The sequence below is a fragment of the Lissotriton helveticus genome, chromosome 6 (genome assembly GCF_964261635.1).
Source record: "Lissotriton helveticus chromosome 6, aLisHel1.1, whole genome shotgun sequence".
NCBI classification, from domain to species: Eukaryota; Metazoa; Chordata; class Amphibia; order Caudata; family Salamandridae; genus Lissotriton; species Lissotriton helveticus.
Genome location: NC_136067.1, coordinates 596966955 through 596985399, shown reverse-complemented (window position 1 = coordinate 596985399; position 18445 = coordinate 596966955). Strand labels below are relative to the sequence as shown.

Below are 18445 nucleotides of genomic sequence, written 5' to 3'. Positions count from 1 at the left end.
TTTGAAAAACGTACCTACTACTCTGAACCACTTTGAGTGACCAAATCCGGTAGGAAGCACATCACAAGGGCCAAAGAAGCTTGTTTGAACAGTTATCTCACAGTCAAAGAAGTGTCCAGTCATGTTCCAAGCTCCATGGGTGAACCACCATAGACTTTAATGCAGTGGTGCTAAAGGCAAGGGATACAAGATACTGCAGATGCTTATCCAGAGATGGGATCTTACTGGGGCTACTCCTTGGTTCACTATCACGGTGGAACAACTTTGGCTACAGGGATCGATGGCCCATCCAAACACCTGTTGCCACTGGTCTACTAGTTTCTGGTTACAACAAAACGAGTGGTTCACTTTAACTGGTAGTAACTTCCTTAGTAGTTGATCAAACTGTACTCCGATGACTCTCCCAGGTCCAGCAGGATCGGGTGCAACTTTGAGGGTTGGGCCTCAGTACCCTGGGCTGAACTTTGGCAGAAAGCTTGGGTAAGATGTTGTTGGCTACCAGCTCACCAAATGGCCCTGTCACTGTAACAGGAAGCCAGCCAACTGACTCTTGAAGTCACCTCTTCTGTCCGAGGCTCAGGGATGGCTTTTCCTTGAGCAGAGCCCCGCAGGCACAGTCCTCTTTTTGCTAACCCAAGGAGTTGCAGTCCAGTCTTGGTGCAGTCTCTCTTTGCTGGGCCTGGGGAACATCAGGGCAGGTGCCCAAGTAGGTCCGTCGAAGGATGTGACAACTGTTAGTGGGCTACCAGGTCCTTTCCCATCAAGTGATGATTTCTGTAGAGTGTGGCATCTAGCTCTGCCAGAGTGCACCATTCTACCCACTCCCAAAAGAGCAGAGCCCTTCTCTTGGTGAGGGGTGCTCTCTAGCCCAACCCAGAGGTGTGGCTACCTGGGGGCTTCACTCCCCTAAAAAAAACAAGTTGGCAACGACCTTTGTAATGATCATTTGCACTTCTAAGGCAGCTTTACCTTTGAAGTTTGCTTTTTTGGCTCACACCCTGTTTGGCTTTTGTGCCAGGGAGAGGTCACATCTCTACCAACTGCAGGCCCTTTGAGGTCCTTCCTGAGAGTTGTTCACACCTACCCCCAAGAGGGCGGAAGGTCTTTTCCATGGGAACATTAGGACAAAGATTTGGACGGAATAGCCTCTCCCACATTATCGTTGCATGCTTCATCATTGGCTAGTCCACCCCACCATATTAAGATAATACCAACATGGTGGGCTGAACCTCTGCGAGAGTGAGAACAGAATAAGTAATTCTGGCCATATAAGGGGTTCAGGTAAGTCAATAAGATAAGTAGGGGTGGGCGGAACTCACAGAGTTTTACTCCACGGAATTCTGCGGAGTTACATAAAAACTCTGTGTGATCCTGCACGGCTCCGCCCACCTTAACTTTCACTTCATTATGAGCCTTGTATGCTTTATGATTAAAAAGCATTGAAGTAGTGAAGCACACAATTTAAGTGTGTCCATTAACTGAGACAGAGTAGGTTTATTATGTTGCAGCATGCACACTGCAATTACTGATTCACAAAGGCCAAACCTGGCTAATGGACTCTGTGCTATGTCGCCAATGTATCAACTTTAACATTGATGTATTGACCAGGCTTAAATCCTGAGGCAGCTTGAATAGTTGTAAAAATGAGGTGGGGGCTGCAACCTTACTGCCAACGAGCATGGTGAGTGGTGTCTTCTGCATGCTCTTTTTTTCCTTCAGACTTAACTGTTGGGAGCGGAGCGGCATAATTTACAAGTAATTCTGCGTTACAAGATTAACACAGAATTAATAACTTCCTCCCATTCCACCGGCAGATTGAAAAATTCTGCCCAGCCCTAAAAATAACCTCTATGTGAAACCAGGTAATTCCTTTATTTGATGAGTGCACAGTGCAGGTTTAAAAACAACAACAATATCATGAGCTTATGTCTTTGACAACATTTCTAACTCTTTTCTGCCAACTTGTTTCAGACGCTCTAAGGGGCATATGAACAGGCGATAAAATTAACGCCACTTTAGCGGCAGGAAACTGCCGCCAAAGCGATGATAAAGGGCTTGATAATATGTCCTTGTGAATTCCCATAGCATCCCAGGTTCTGGTGTTAACCTGGGCTGCTATGGGAATTCACAAGGGCATATTATCAAGCCCATTATCGTCGCTTTAGCGGCAGTTTCCTGCCGATAAAGCCGCGATAATTGTATCGCCTGTTCTTGATAATATGCCCCTAGGAGCTCATCAGGGAGGGTCTAGGGCCTTCGTCACAGCAACACAGGTACCCCTAAAGTCCATCCTACGTCCTCATATGTACATGTAGGTCTTACTGCTAATAATTTAGTCGTTTTTTTCTACCCTCTCCCTACAGGGTTCAAGCCTGATAGTCATACTGGTGGGGAACCACTCCTGAAGTCACACATTCATCAAGACACATGTACCCATCCAGCAACCTATACAATCACCTGTTCCCTTCCTTGCTCCATAACTCTGTTCTCCCTCTTGCAAAAGTTGAAGCCACTATGCTGGTATCATCTTAACATGGTGTGGCTGACTATCCAACGATAACGTATGCCACGAAAATGTGGGCAAGTCTTTAAACAAATCTTTGTCTTTTGTTTCCCATGGTAAAAGGCCTCTTATTCCAGTGAGGATAAGGAACAGGCAAGCTGTTTAATGTTTTACTTAGTCACATTAGTGGTGGCACAATAAATGCCACAGTCCATGAGGGACACCTTAACTTATGGGCCTTGGGTACCCCTGGTACAATATACTAGGAACTTATAAGTTAACCAATGCCAATTGGGTATACGTCAATTAAACATACACTTTTAAGGATCAGAGCACATACACTGAGCGCCTGCCAGCAAGTTCTAGTGCATTACAGAGTCATTACACAAGTATCTAATAGTAAAAAAAATGGGGTAAAAAGTGAGGGCGAACTTATAAAAAGCCATTCTTAACACCACATTTCCTGAATATGTAAGCTAGGTGATTTACGGTACTCGCCATGATCGAAACAGCTATTGGTTCCTTCATAGCTGTCTACTTACTAACTTGAGACATACGACCCTACCGTATTTAGTCAAACATGTCCAAGCCTTTCCATCTTGGGGGAAAGGAAAGAGTTGCTAACCCCTTGGAGAGTAAAATGAGTTTTACAACTCATACCGAATCACAATTTGGGAGGGATGTAAAAGGAACTTTCTTTCCAAAGTGTAATTCAATATGCAATGTACCAATGATTTGCAATAACTTTCTGGTTGCACTGCTCACATTTTATGCCATTTTCACATAGACTAATGTGCACTTTATAAAATTACACATTTGGAAATGCATTTACATAAATGTAGTTGTTAACCAACAAATGTTTTATAGGTGTAACCTGAAACTGCGGCCGGCATGACTTGCAGGTGGTGGGACGGAGGTGGGCGTGGGGGGAGGGCAAGGGTGTTTTGGGGTTGCGCAATTCCAAAAATCAAATAAAAAATTAAAAATATACACTTACCTTGCCGCTGGGTCCCGCGTTTCTTCTCCTGCTCTCCTCATGGGACTTGAGGAACAGGAAGCCAGGAAGAACAGCCAGGCAACCCTGACCAAACACAACACTGCAATGCAGTGTTGTGATTGGTAAGCACCCAGGCTCCCCTGACCAATCACAATGCTGCAATGTAGTGTTCTGATTAGTAAGCACCCTGGATCCCCTGACCAATCACAATGCTGCAATGTAGTGTTCTGGTTGGTTATGAGTGTCCTGGTTCGACACTTAACCAGGGAATGGGGGCCTGGGCATATTCTCCACACAGGCTGTAATGCAGCCTGCATGGAGAACAGGGAAAGAGGGCATGACTGTTTTGGGCGGCCCGAGAGGGCCGACCAAACAGTCATTGTGCACTTAGGAGTGGGCAAACCACTCCTCCCCTGCCCTGCTTTGCGAGCATAGCATCCACACCCACACGCCGGCAAAGGAAACATAAAATGATAATAACTCAAAGCTATTATCATTTTATATTTCCTTTACTTTGCACTGTTCAAAAGCAGTGGTGCGACGCTCTTCCGCCATAGCAGAGGAGCCGCCACTGGTAACCTGGAAATTCTTTGTGTATTCCAAAAGTACATAAACCTACACCAATCCAAGTCAATAAACCTCTAAGAGCTGTATCCTGATAGGCTGCACTGGCTCATCACAGAGTCGAACACTTGTTTTTACGCGCCTGCAGTGTGTACAGTGAATTAATTTACATATAGATGCATCAAGAATCCATTCTGTGAATCTGAAATAGCGAAAAATAACAAATCGCTATAAAGAAATCGCAGAATGGGATGCACCATCAAAATTGCTAAATATTTGCGATTCGCACCAGCCCGCAATCGCCAAATGCGACTCCGCAGAAATCCCACCAAAATCGCAGAGTCGGCTGTTTCCAACCCCCTAATTGCATATTCGCAAATACCGAAATCGCAAATAGCGATCTCGCACATTGCGAGATCGCAAAAAAGTCGCATTTGGAGCCCAATGATGACATCACTACCAGGAAGTAGCCTTCTCCATGCTTCATTCAGACCACAGAGCTGGTTACAGGAGGAGGCGGAGAACTGAGCTCCAGGAGCCACACCCTGCAGTGCCCATACTTGAGTGGAAACAAAACCACAATGTCCCAGGAAGCTGCAGGACCAAGTGAAAAAGCTCGCAAGCGCAAAATCAAGTTCAGTGAAAAAGGACTTGAGTACCTGATTGAAGGAGTGAGCAGGGACCACGATCAACTGTTCGGGAAGCTGTCCCGGAAGGTGCCCGAGGCAACCAAGAGGCGCATCTGGGTGTGCATCAAGGCAAAGGTGAACGCAGTGGGAGTCACCCACCGGACCATCGATGACTTAAAAAAGAGGTGATATGACCTCAGAGGCCGTGCCAAGGAACGAATAGCTGAGAGACTGGGGGAGACAAGGATTACGGGAGGGGGATACTCCACAGTTCCTGAAAACACCCCCATGGAGGACCTAGTGGAGGACACCTTACACCCTGAAGCCTGCGTTGGCGTTACCCAACGGGACACCTCCCGCACCACACACCAAACTCAAGGTAAGAGGCATGCTACTGCGACCCCGTACCCTAACAATGCCCATGCCCCCACTGCAATCCATATTTGTGAGCACAGTATTCCAGTCCCTGCTACTCCCAATTGCCCAAATGCATTGTGGAACCTATAGTGTGTAAATGTGCCTTGATAGGCAAACACAGCCAGAATAGTCAAGATACACAGACCCCTAAAGTCAGCCAGGGAATGCAGACATTAACCAATTGCGAGCCTGCATGCATGTTGCAACATCCCAGGTGCCTGAATCATACCAGTAATCATGCACTCATCCACATCACAGGTGCTGCGGACACTGACACGTCCGACAGTGACAACCTCCACATCGCGGAGACACCTGAAGAGACGGAAAGGGAAGAGGCAGCCTGCACCTGCACCGACACCCATGGCCACCCCTGCATCTACAGGCGGAGCACAACATCAGGTCTCGGCACATATTAAAGTGGAACAGACCCCACCCCCACCCAGGAGGCAGACACGAATCGCAGCAAGTGTGCGGGCCCACGCCAGCAGCAGGTCAAGGCAGCTGCGCTCCGTGCCCACCACAGCAGCCATGGAGCAACACGCACACAATGTGGGCCTTGGCATTGAGGCTCAGATGCTGCGTGTGCACCGCAAACAGGTGCAGCACATGGCAGCAATGCAGCTGCAGCTCTACATAACAGCACGCAACATCAGTCTCCTCACCGGGAGTGTGCAGGAACTGACCAGGGTGGTGAAGGAGAGCAACCAGCTGATGGTAGCACAGCAGGACGTCACCCGCAGACGCCACAGGCAGCTGCTCACACGGCTGTCAGCCTACACCCATTCCAATCACCTGATCGGGAACGCCACATCCCTGCTCTCGCAAAGATCATTGGCCATGCAAATCCAGATGGTCCAATGCTGTGCTGGCCGTGGAGCAGGTCACCAATGCTGTGGAGCACCAACAGGCGGCAGACCATAGCTATGCAAGTGGGGGGGGATGATGACAGCGAAGGGGCATCTAGCCTCAGCTGCCTGTCTGTGCCGGAGGCGCAGTGCCCGGCCCAACACTGCATCCCGACAGAGCCAGCCTAACGTGGATGGTGAGAGGCGACAGGGTGCGTGCGGCAGGAGGCACTAGTTGAATGACATTTCAGGCTGTGCAACCATGCACGCCAGCTCAGGTTACATGACCTTGGATGTTTAAAAGCCGTACCCTTATTTGTTGCTGATGGAAGCACATTGAGACCTTGTGAAATAAACAAAGCCTTTATTTTGACAAAATAATCTTCCTCATGTCAATCATTGATGTGGCTTGCATGAGTGCAGTGTTGTGTGAGGGGTATGGATGCACTAGAAACAGTTCTGTGTGATGTGCGTGCGGTGCCTGTGACCTTCAGCAGGATTCTCCCCCTGTGCATGATGCACATGTGCAGGTGGCAGGTCGTCCCCCTCTGACTCACTACCAGACACCTCAACAGGTATCCTCCGCTCGGTGGCAATATTGTGCAGCATGGCGCACACGGCCACGATGCAGCAGCAGATCTCGGGCCGGTATTTGAGGACCCTGCCAGTCTTGTGGAGGATGCGGAATCTACTCTTTAACATGCCAAATGTTCGCTCAATCACATTTCTGGTGTGTATATGTGTGGGGTGAGGAGGTATTCACGGAGGGCGTAGGCGCTGTCACCTGAAGGGAGGAGCAGAGGGTCAGTGCCTGTCATGCGCAGCAACATGGTCTTAACATACTGTATGTGGGCATGTGTACTTACCTAGGAGATGTCCCTCACCAAATTCACCCCTGACCAAGGGGGTGTGTGTGCCGCTGTGCCGGAAGATAAATTAATCATGCGTGCTCCCTGGGTATTGTGCCACAATGTCTGTAATGATGGTCTTCGCATTACAGACCAACTGAATGTTGAGGGAGTGATATGACTTGCGGTTCCGGTACATGTATTCGGTCTCTGTGGTTGGACAGATGTGTATGTGGGTGCAGTCGATGCAGCCAATTACATGGGGGAAATGAGCGGTGTGATAGAAGTCCTGTTTAGTTTGCATTAAGTCCTGTTGGGTTTTTGGGAAGGTGATGTGGTGATGGATCTGGCTCAGCATGGCGTCCAGGAAACTCTGTAGGCAGCGTGAAAGTGTACTCTGGGATACACCTCCTGCAACTGCGACTATCCCCTGGAAGATGCCAGAGGCCAGGAGGTGCAGGCAGCACAGGACCTGGACATGGGTGGGCACGGCATTGGTCCTCTGTGTTGGGTGCTGCATCAGGGGCTCAAGGTCTCTGATGAGCTTCAGGATCATTGCCCCATTGAGCCTGTATTTGGAGTAGATCTCATCTTCAGTCTGTTCCAGTAGTGTAATCCGCAGCCGGAAGATGCGTTCATGGATCCTGCGTCTGTTCTGGGCTGCAGCCTGGAGCCTCAGCCGCCTTGCCACAATGTATAGGCCTGCCATTGTGACTTTCATCATGCTCCTAATGAGTCTCCTTAAGTGTGTTTGATTTAGCCAACACCTGTTTGTTGTTTCCAATTTTTTTTTTTACCACTTTTACTTCATGGTTACCACCTGGTTTAGCTTCTCCTTAAATTGTGTCTCATATTTTGCGAATTATGGTGTTTTGCTATTTGCGATTGCTGATGCATGTGGATAGCGATTTGTTTGCTAATTCGCTATTTGACTGCGAATTCGCTATTACATTAGCAGAATATGGGGAGAATGGCTTTTAAGGAATCGCAGTGGGGGTTTCTATGGGTTTAGCGATTCTTTGTTTTGCGAATTCGCAAATTGTTGCTTATCCACTTGATGCATTGCGGAAGTGGAATTTGCGATCGCAATCGCTGTTTCACAGCCATTGCGATCGCAAATTCGCTTGATGCATCTATGCCTTAATCGCCTCTGTCTCCAAGTTAGCGCATTAATTTAGACAGCACAGCTAAGAAACAGAAAGAGCTAAACCCTGCTCACTGTTTCTAAGTTGTACTATTTTAAAATCAAGCTCTAACTGAGAGAAATGTCAGGTTAAATGACATGTTAATGAATTTACTTTATGCATTGCAGGTCATAAAATCAGGTGCTAGGCTCTGCACTGGGTCAGCCCAGCCCTTTACCATAACACCCTTGTAGTAGGTTTACACATTTCAATAAGAATTCGGGGCCTAGGGTTTTCTGCTATAATCTTGATTCCAACAAAGCATGACTTTACCAAAACTCTGCAGGAGCTACATAAGAAGAATGCATGACCACAGAAAGTCAAGAGTCAAGGCATGTTTCCCACTAAGTATGGGTTCAGTTGTCGCTAAAGCATGGGTAGATTGGGGGTCTTACATATACATACTGCGAAGACTTACCATCGCCATCTAACAAGTAGAAATCACATACAAGACTGCAAGGCACCAACACATACCTGGATAAGACTGGCCGCTGGATTTCTTCTTTTCTCAAAATGTTTCTGCCGATGCTGTTCCTGTACTTTTAATGCAAACCCTGAGCCAAGAATTCCCTGAAGGCAATAGAAAATAAAATGTTGAAGTTTGCACTAAAAAAACACAACAGTTGTGAAGCATACTTCCATGAAATGGTAATGTAAGAACTGCCACAACCTGAGGCAAACTCTTAGATGACAGGCAGGTGTGAACGGCGAGCTACTCACAGACAGGCAAACTCTGCTTGGGATTACCTGTCTGCAGGTGCAGCAACTCTAACACAACCAGGGCATGAGTTGGGGGTACACGCGGGTGGACAGCGTCCACCCACTTTTTTCACAAGGTGAACGCCGTTCAACCTGTCAAGAATTTGGGCCCCATTGAATAATGTGCTGAACTCGTCCCGGTGTAATTTCCAAACACCGTGGCACTTTCAGCAGCGCCTGCACGTTGTCTGCTTTCCATCTGCAACAAGCAACAATGTGCAGATGGGTACTGGGCTTTCTTCTTTAAGGCTCCTGCTGGGACCATAACAAAGGCCAAATTTGAGGGGTCATCAGCCCTCCTTTTGTTCGAGTCTCTTGACTGGGAGCAGTCAGACGCCTCACACCTGATGCAAATGAAGCGGAGGGGAAACAAAGGCTCATACCTTTGGGAGCACTACACACATACGTGAGAGTCAGCTTTTCACTTTGTTCAGTCCCTGTTTAGGAGATATGCATGCACTGTAAGTATATCAGATGTGTTGGTCTTTCCCATTATTTACACAAAGCAAATTGCATTTATATAGAGCTTACATCCCCTGAGGAGGCGTTGAAATAATGTAAGTACCACCATTTTTTCTTATATAGCCCTACTCATTCCAATACAGGGTGTCAGAGCACTTTACATCAACACATGCATATTACAAGTACAATAAATTATATAAATTTGTAAATGTATGTACAGATTGTGTTACATAAAACTGGGGGATTGCAAGGTGTTGAAGTCACATATCATCTTCCATAGCTCACTGTGCTATTATCCTTGCAATGCGCTCAATCGTACACATGATAGAGCTGCTAAACCTATATGTGCGGGCTTTAGATCTGATGTCACTTCTTGTGATGCCACTTCCTGTAAAGTTGTGGCTTGTGATGCCACCTTCTATGATGTCAATTCCTATGATGCCATGTGCGATGTTGTGCGCTGTGATGTTGTGTGCTGTGATGTCATGCGTTGTGATGTCATGCTCTGTGATGTCACTTGCATACTGTCAAACTAGGTCAGTCCCCCCACTTCTTTTTTTAGGACTTGCGCCCTGAACACAACTCAAAGTTACATGAAGCTGACACAGTGCAGCAAAGCTAGGTTAGCATTACAGAAAGATGTACTCGACTGTAATTACTTGACATCAACTTGTGCTGCGATGATGGAGTTTAAATATTAGTCGTTCTTTGAGCACCATTCATTAATTCGACCTGTTTTATTTCTGATAATCTTCTGTACCCTCTTTTGAGCAGGAGTTCTTGTTAATTAACATTTAGGACTCCAACCAGCGACTTCAGATTCAATTTTACTGATTACATGCTTGATTTAACCACTTGGACTCTATAATTGGTTGGCCAAGGCGTCCCCTCTGTAGTGCCTTTCTGTCCCCAGTGCCCCCTTACAAGCGGCGTTGTTGTCTACTGATCTCGTGATCCGTAGAAACTCAATAAATAGCAGGCAGGAGAAAATGACCAGCTGCAAGCGCTCCTCACTGATATGTGAAAGATTGTTCGTTTTCTTTCAGACAGAGTCACGTAGTTTGGTCCTCAAATGGTGAGTTTCAACAAACATATTTTTCAGGTTTGACTGTACTATTAAAGGGTCTTCATCAGTGGTGTGAGCATGTTTTCCTCCCCTAGGCACTTTAAATTCACATGAACCCATCTGAATACCCATAGGGATTCTAAAGGGTAGGGTGATAAAATAATACAATACACTTGGTAGTGACATCATTTCCAATGGGGTTATTATTACCACCTTTGACAGTGGAAAACCTCTTCAGAATGCCGCACTTGCCTTCACTGACCTAGTGGCCAGTGTTATATTACAGTCCATTTCTGTTCTATAACTGTGCACGCCTATTTAATTCATAGGGTGGGATTCCTATTTTAGTATGTGCACAATTGTGGGATCCCTCACAATACTCTCATCCGGCCACATTGAGAATACACTGGATTTAGTCCAGTTTACTTAGATTCCAGATAATCTGCCAAATTGTTCCAATGCTTTAAATACTGCTCCCAGTTCCAAATGCCCATGCAAATATAAAACCATGAAATCAATGCATAATGATATGGGGTGATGCATCCCTGCAACTGTCATGCCCCAATAAGCCTCTCCCCATCATGCTAAATGGGCCAGCTATTTAGAGGCCAATGCAAACAGTAGCAGATAGAGGAGACACCCCTGTATCTTTCCCTGTCCTATTGTACATTCCATTAACATTCTCTGACCAGTATATAGCAAGTCATTCCAAGCAAGGAGTCAATACTGAGCCCCATTTTCCATAAAATGTCATGCAAAAAGTACCACCTCAATGTATGGAATGCCTTGGTAACTCAACATAATATCCCACAAAACCAGTATTGTTGTTTTCCTGTATATATTTCAGTTCTCCATGTCACGTTCATATGCTTAGTATGGGAAATCCTCTATTTGTTGGGTTTGCCATCTATCCCAGTGATCTGCCAGCTTTATTGGCCGTGTCAGGTGGTCTTGCAAAGTATTCCCTATAGTCATAACACCAGAGTTTTTCTTTGCTAGAGGGATCTGTAATTGCAGTCATTTGGGTCTCTCAATTGCAGCCATTTGGGTCTCTCAATCTCAATATTTCTCATCGCTTTTTCCTACTTATTCACCTCCTTAAGGAAGATTACCCAAACTTCCACCAGGATTTCGATGCAATGCCACTTACTTACTGCTTTAAAGGTTTCCCATTCAATTTACAGTGAGGAAGCTTTGCCTCTATTTTCCATACAATAATTCTGTATTTTCTCTCTAATGCCTGGCTTAACATTGGGTCCGTAAGTATTTCTGGCTTTCTGTAAGAAATTGCAGAAACCGCAATCCTTGTCAGGATTAAATCTTAAGCAAATCCCAAATTAAACTGTGCTCAATTCTCTGATAGCTTGACATGGTTTACCATGTGTAAAATATTTATGCAGCACTTCAATCAGCGATAAAATTGAAATACTACACAAAAAAGATCCTACACCAAATTAAAACCCTAGAGTATATATTAATAAATAAAACAAGACCAACATGACAAAATTGGTGATATGCAATTTTACAATTTATAAATGAAAATAGCACCAAAATGGCCAAAAGGCATCTTGCGGTTATCTGGCTGTGCGAGACCAGGAGGGAGTCACAAGTTCAGGCTGACTGTGATGGAGCATTGGTCAGATACAGGGACCAGGTCAGTCCCACTGAAAACGTACCTTTGTAGTCCAGCTCACACAGTTCCATTCACAGTGGAAGAGGGCTGCCAGGAGTAGGGAAGCGACACAGATTGTCATCACTGTAGCACAAAGACCAGGGCGGGTGTCGCTGCGGCATGACGATCATGTTGTTGTCGCGAACAGGTGCTTCCTGATGGAGCTCCCCACAAGCAGTGGATGCTGGAGTGTGAAGGGTTGGGCTGACAGAACTTGGCATTGGCGGGCTGTGTGAGTAACAAGGTTTTGGTGACAACAGGCCTTCTGGTGGTTGCAGAAAGCCCAAAATCTTCAATTCATCCTCTCTGTGGGCACACCAATAGTCCACAACCATAGAGGCACCACTTGGAAGTCAGGGGCTTCCTTTTGCTGGAATTAGATGCTGGTTCAGGTGGTTGGGAGCCTGTCATATCCTTGTTGCTCTGGATAGCAGACTAGCGAACTAGCCCTTGGAGTTACTCTGGGAGTCCTGAGTTCAGGTGCAGATCAAAATCCCTCTGACTCAGGCAGGAAGGCAGCAAGACAGTAATACAGCAAGGCAGCAGTCAAGCAATGCAGTAGTCCCGTAGTGCAGCAGTCCAGTAGAGTGGCAGTCCCTTGAGCAGCACAGCAGTTCTACTTCCTGGCAGAGTCTCTACAGGCCCAGAAGTATATTGTGTGTCTGAAGTCCAATATTTATATCTGGTTCTTCCTTTACAGTGGAGAAGCTTCTATAGGTATTCTTTTGAAGCCCACAGGCTTCCTGCATTCCTTTCCCTGGCTCCAGACTAACTACAAGGGTTATGCAGTACTTTATGTGGATGTTGGACACAGTCTATTCAAGTGTAAGTAGGGTTGTGCCCACCTCCGAGTGATGGCCCACCCATGCACATCTCTATGGTGAGTGGCTGTCTAGGAGGAATACACAAGGCCCAACTGTCAGTTACACCTAGTCATGTGACCATGAGACAGACTGCAGGCACCAAATGGCCGAGGCAGGAAAATGACAACTTCCTAAAGTGCAATTTTCAAAATTGTAATTCAAAATCTGACTTTACCATAAGATAGGGTTTTTCATTACAGTTCCAAAGACAACAAACATGAACTGGTTACCTGTTCCCATTTGTAAATTACATCTTATTAAATGTAATAAGGTAACCCCAATATTATCCTATGGGATAGGGCTTACTTCAGGGGTAATGCATATGTATTGAAAAGGAATGTTTGTGTCTGGCAAAGGTTTTTTTCCATGTCAAAACAGCAGTTTACAAATGCCCACACAGGCTGCAGTGGCTGAGACATGTTTAAAGGGCTACTTACGTGAGCAAAGTTGCAGACCCACTAGTAGCATTTAATTTACAGGTCCTGGGTAAACGTAGTACCACTTTACTAGGGACTTATAAGTATATCAATGTGCTGATTGGGGATAAGCCAAATGTAACCATGTTTTAAGGAGTGATTAATTGCACTATAGCATTGGCTAGCAGTGGTAAAGTGTGCAAAGTTCTAAGGCCAGCAAAAACTAGGTCAGCAAAAATGGATGAGTAAATCTAAATGTTTGGGGGAAGACCACCGTAAGGCTGACAGGTCTAACACTCTCCAACTCCCTCAAGGCGACATCTGTTATCAACACACTCTTCAATGTATCTAACAGTACCATGAAAAATCATGTGGGCCTCAATGTGCCATTCACAACACGACCCTCCAAATCCAAATTAGCAGTATCATACTACTTACAATACATCCCAGAGAACAAATACTCCATATAAGGATAAGAAAAGGAGACTGACTAAAGTCTATGATGTCCTCACCCAATTCAAAACACTCGTAACTATATGCAGATCCCCTATCATCACAGCTAAAACAACCTGATATATGGCCTCTATTAGTGAAGCAAGCAAAATAAATCAAGTGCTTTTCAAGGCAGTCAAGCGCTTCTTTAACCCTGTACAGATCATTTTTGTGATTGCTTTTCTTTCAATTGTACTTAGTCACTATAAAAAATACTAATTGATCAACGGTTGTCCTGATGCTAGTGGACTTAGTGTGGTATACTTCAACTATAGGTTCTGCAAAATGAATCTTGAAATGGGTTCAATGTAACTATGCAATGTAGCAATTTGCACTACTATAAGATTAGAAATTAGTTATGAAACATATAGACACAAATTAGTAACAGTTTCTCTGTTGTTGCCGTACAGCGTCGTGACCTTGGCCCCGTGACCCTGTGACCCTGACGTGTTGCGCGTTCCGCATTGGAGAGAGCTGGAGCTGGAGCCGAGACGCGAGGAATCGGGACGTGAGGCAAGCCCGCTTGTATTATAGGGAAGCCTCTGCATACGTCCCTGCGAGCAACTCCCCCCCCGCTATCTGCCATCCGCTGCCTGCCGCTGCCCTTTAAGCGGGCCGAGTACTATATAAGCCCCCTGCCTGAGCCCTGCTTGAGCCTCTGCCCAAGGGTGCAAGCAAGGCAAGTGAGGCGAGAGGAGAGGACAGATAGCCGGCGCCGGTGCCAAGTGAGAAACAGCGTGTTGGGGGCCAGGAGGAAGCCTCTCCTCACAATATGGCATATCTCTACCTTCATTAAGCCTCGCAGGAGATACATAGCGAGGTTGTCTGAGGAGGAAAAACCTTGCTTTATGATATTGTAAATTAGGATAACTTCACAAGGAGAAGCGGAGAAGGGCACGGGGGACGGGCGCAAGTACAAGATTAAGGCACAACATAGGTAAGTGGCAAAATTCTCTGGCACCATTTGTATTTACCCCTTACCCCTTTCCTGAGGACTGTGTTTTGGGATAATATTGGGTGGCTACTTAACCGCAATAGACTATAACTTGAAGCACTTGTGTGAAGTGCTTAAGTACTTAAATGGCCCCTCGGAAAAACAAAAGCACATTGGGAACAGCAAAGAAAGCAAAGGCCAATGCTGAAAATCAACTAACTATTGAAGAGAGCCTGACGTGCCTAGGGGCTGAGCAAAAACTTAAACGTGCCCAAACGAAAAAAGAGAAACCTCCAGAAAACGACAACAAGGAGGAAGTAAGGGAAGTATAGCATCAAATTCACTTAAAGATTTTGTGGGAAAGCACTTTAAAATGGTATTTTCCCCGCTAAATCCATGGCTACTGAAGAAGAGGAGGAATCATGGAAAGGGGGCTCCTCTTTATTCTTTGATGAATGCTTGGTAGACTCTGTAAATCAGGTCAATCGATCGGTACAGTGTTTGACAGACCATAAGGGGGTAATAATGTCACCACGACTTTCTTCCTCTCCGCGATTGTTACGACAGACGTCAGAAGAATTAGATAGCCTGGGCTCAAGGCAAATTGAAGAAGTAGCCCAAAACTTAGATGGAAGATTAATCGGAACAGAAAGGCCGGTTTTACATGGAGACAATGGTCCAGCGTATATGGATAAAAACTGTGACATTAACGGCGAAAACCAATCGCTAGAGATAAACTTAGAATCTTCGCAAACCCCTGCATCTTCAATCTTGGAATTGATGCTAATTGTGCAAATATCACTCCAAGGACTGTTAGAAGTAACAATGTTAAACCACGATATTTTAAAAAGTCAGAAAATGCACCTCTCTAAAATTGAGGGAGAATTACATGGTATTAGGGGGCAAATGCCATCAATGTTAAGACCGTGTGTTTACAGCCCTGGTGAGGGAGGGGGAGGAGGAGGGAGGAATCGTTGATCCCCCATTAGCTAGCCATGATGTCGAAGTCCTATCTGATGATCATGAAGTTTATGTGTCAAGATGGCCAATGTTGGTAAACAGAAGGGGTGAATACATAAGCTATGGTTTATCAAAATGAGTGAGATTGGCAGGAAGAGATGCACAAAGAAAGAGTAACACAAGAGTGACGAAAAAGAGAAGAGAGCGGAAGGAGTTAATAGAAGTACTTGAACAAGAACCTAAGCCTGAACCCTTTAAAATAGTGAGTGAACCAAGATTAACTAGAATAAGACCTGAGAAACCGGGTAGGATGCTAGTAAAAAAGGAGAGTTGTAGTAGGAAGCAAAACCATCAGGAAAAGGTGATATAAAATACAAATCACATACCCTTCAAGGTAGCGAGTATACCCGCCCATAAGGCTCCCCTTAAAGATAAGGTATACCGGGAAAGCAGTTCCGAGGAAGGGCCCAGAACTAACACACAACTACCCCGGGGGCGACCTAGGTTGGAAGAAGAGGTTGATAAAGGGAATAAGTGGCTTTACTTCGAACAAGTTAAAATGGGAAGGGGTGGGAAAAAATCAAAGAAGAGTTCTTACTTAAATAGATCTCACCTTCTTAATACATTTGCCCACTGCCAAAATCTAAAAGGAATAGGTACAGAAGATCTTCGACAGGTGGGATTCCAAGCATCCTGTGATGGCAAGGAGTTTACCAGGGTACAGCTTTACTCTGACCTGGTCAAAACTGCAATAATAAACGCAGAACAGGAGATACGTAAAGAAGGGATTAGACTAGTGCCTAAAGAAGAGGTAGCACTAGTGTACAATGCCCCACAACAGAAAACCTTCTTACGGTTCGATGCGGGGCTAGGAAAAAGTCAAGTGAAGCTACCTGGAAATGAAGTGGACCAAGGGTTGGAAAACCTCATTATAGTAATAAATAACTCAAACCTGATAGAGGCCTGGAAGAATTGGAGTAATAACATAAGCCCTGCAGGTCCTTCACACTGTTATCTGGAGGGAACCAAACTTAACGGATCACTAAGTGATGTAGAATAGGTAATGGGGCAGGCACATAGCACAAAACTGATCTCTTGGAATATAAATGGCCTAGGAACTCAGCTAAAGCAAGAAGTATTGAAAGAACTTGCAAAAAACAACAAGATCATTTGTATACAAGAGACCTGGCTTTGTGGAGAGCCCCCTGTAGTTGAAGGGTTTCGGCAAATCCATTGACCGGCATTAAAATCTAGATCTGGCCGCCCTGCAGGTGGCTTGTTGATTTTGGTATCAACAAACTTAGTGATTAAGGTATCCCAGTTATCTGTGACGTGTAAGTGGCTCTTGGGTTGTAGAATATCAACAACGTTTGCTGACAAAAAATATGAAAACATGTTGATTCTGAATGTGTATATGCAATGGGGCTCACAGGAGGATACAGGGTTGAACTGATACATTTTAAGAATTATATGGATTCACTCTGTGATAAGTTTGGGAATGATTTGATTTTGTTGTTGGGAGATTTTAACCATAAATTAAACCCAAAATTGTCAGATCTTTGGTATACAGAAATTTTGGAGTCATATGAGATCAAAAAAGCAGAGTTCTCTGAAAGTACAATACCGACTGATGCGGCTAAGTTGGGTAATTACTTAGCTACCAAAAGTTTGTTCTGCTTAAATGGCAGGGTAACCCAAGATTGCCCGGCAAAGAAACCTTTTAAATATGGGACTCAAAATTGCCCTATAGACTATGTTTTTATGCTGGCATGGAATTTTGAGCTAGTAAAAGATTTTAGGATTAGCCCCACGGAATGTAGTGACCATAAACTAATAAAATTGGAGCTGGTAATATCCCCACAGTCTGCTTGCGATAAAGTTATTTTACAAGAGATGGATTATCCAAAGCGGATAACCACTCGGCTATCTGACGCATTTATTGAAAGGTTAACTAGACTGCAACAAAATGTTAAGTTAGGATGCCTGAGCGGCCAAAATCTATCATGATTTGTTGAGAAAATAAACCAAGTAGTTAAAAGCATAAGTGTAGAACTAAGGACAGATGCAAGAGCCCCTAAGAACAAAGAAAAGTTACAGGTTAATCAAGGAAATGGGTTTAATCTAGATTGCTTAAATAAGAAAAGAGAACTAAGGAGAGAAGAGTGTAGGATACGCAAAAAGTTTGATCAGGCTAGGGCTGAAAATCTCATCAAAATAAAGAGAGAATATACCTCACTACTCCACAATGCTAAAAGGGCCCACAAAGAAACTTGTTGGGGAAAATGATTGGAGGCAATCGAATCTAAGAATATACATCAATTCTGGAAGCTAATACAGTCAGCTACAGAAACTTCGGTTGCCCCAATGATTTGCGTAGTGGAAGAGGGGGCTTGGGAAGACTATCTACAGAAACTACATGCCCCAGGGAGTGGAACTGGAAAAGAGAGATCGAGGGACTGGAGAGGCCTAGTAGAGGACTTAAAACAAGATTGCTCAGCAGTTAATGTCCTTAGTACAATAAGGACTCTGAACTTAACAAGAGCAGCAGGCCCAGACAACTTACCGGCCCTGATATTAAACTCAAACCAGACCTGGTGGGCGGAAAACTTCTCTAAAATGTTTTCAGTGATCTTAGAACAAGGGAAGATCCCCATGAACTGGAAGGGTGCAATAATAAGGCTGATACATAAGAAAGGGGAGGTCCATGCCCCTAAGAACTACAGACTAATTAACCTATTAGATATAGGAGAAAAGATCTTTTCAAAAATAATACTAAGCAAGCTAAAAGACTGGGTAGAACAAGGATCTATTGTGCCAGTGGAACAGGGTGGGTT

General features: G+C 45.0%; 1 protein-coding gene across 1 annotated transcript in view; it reads right to left on the bottom strand.

Annotated features, from left to right (window-relative positions):
* Window positions 1-18445, bottom strand: part of KCNQ5 (potassium voltage-gated channel subfamily Q member 5) — a 1025261-nt gene that overhangs the window by 355345 nt on the left and 651471 nt on the right. Inside the window, exon 7 of the mRNA XM_078647596.1 lies at window positions 8462-8557. Within this exon, the coding sequence (XP_078503722.1) occupies window positions 8462-8557 (96 nt within the window). The remainder of the gene's footprint in view (window positions 1-8461; window positions 8558-18445) is intronic.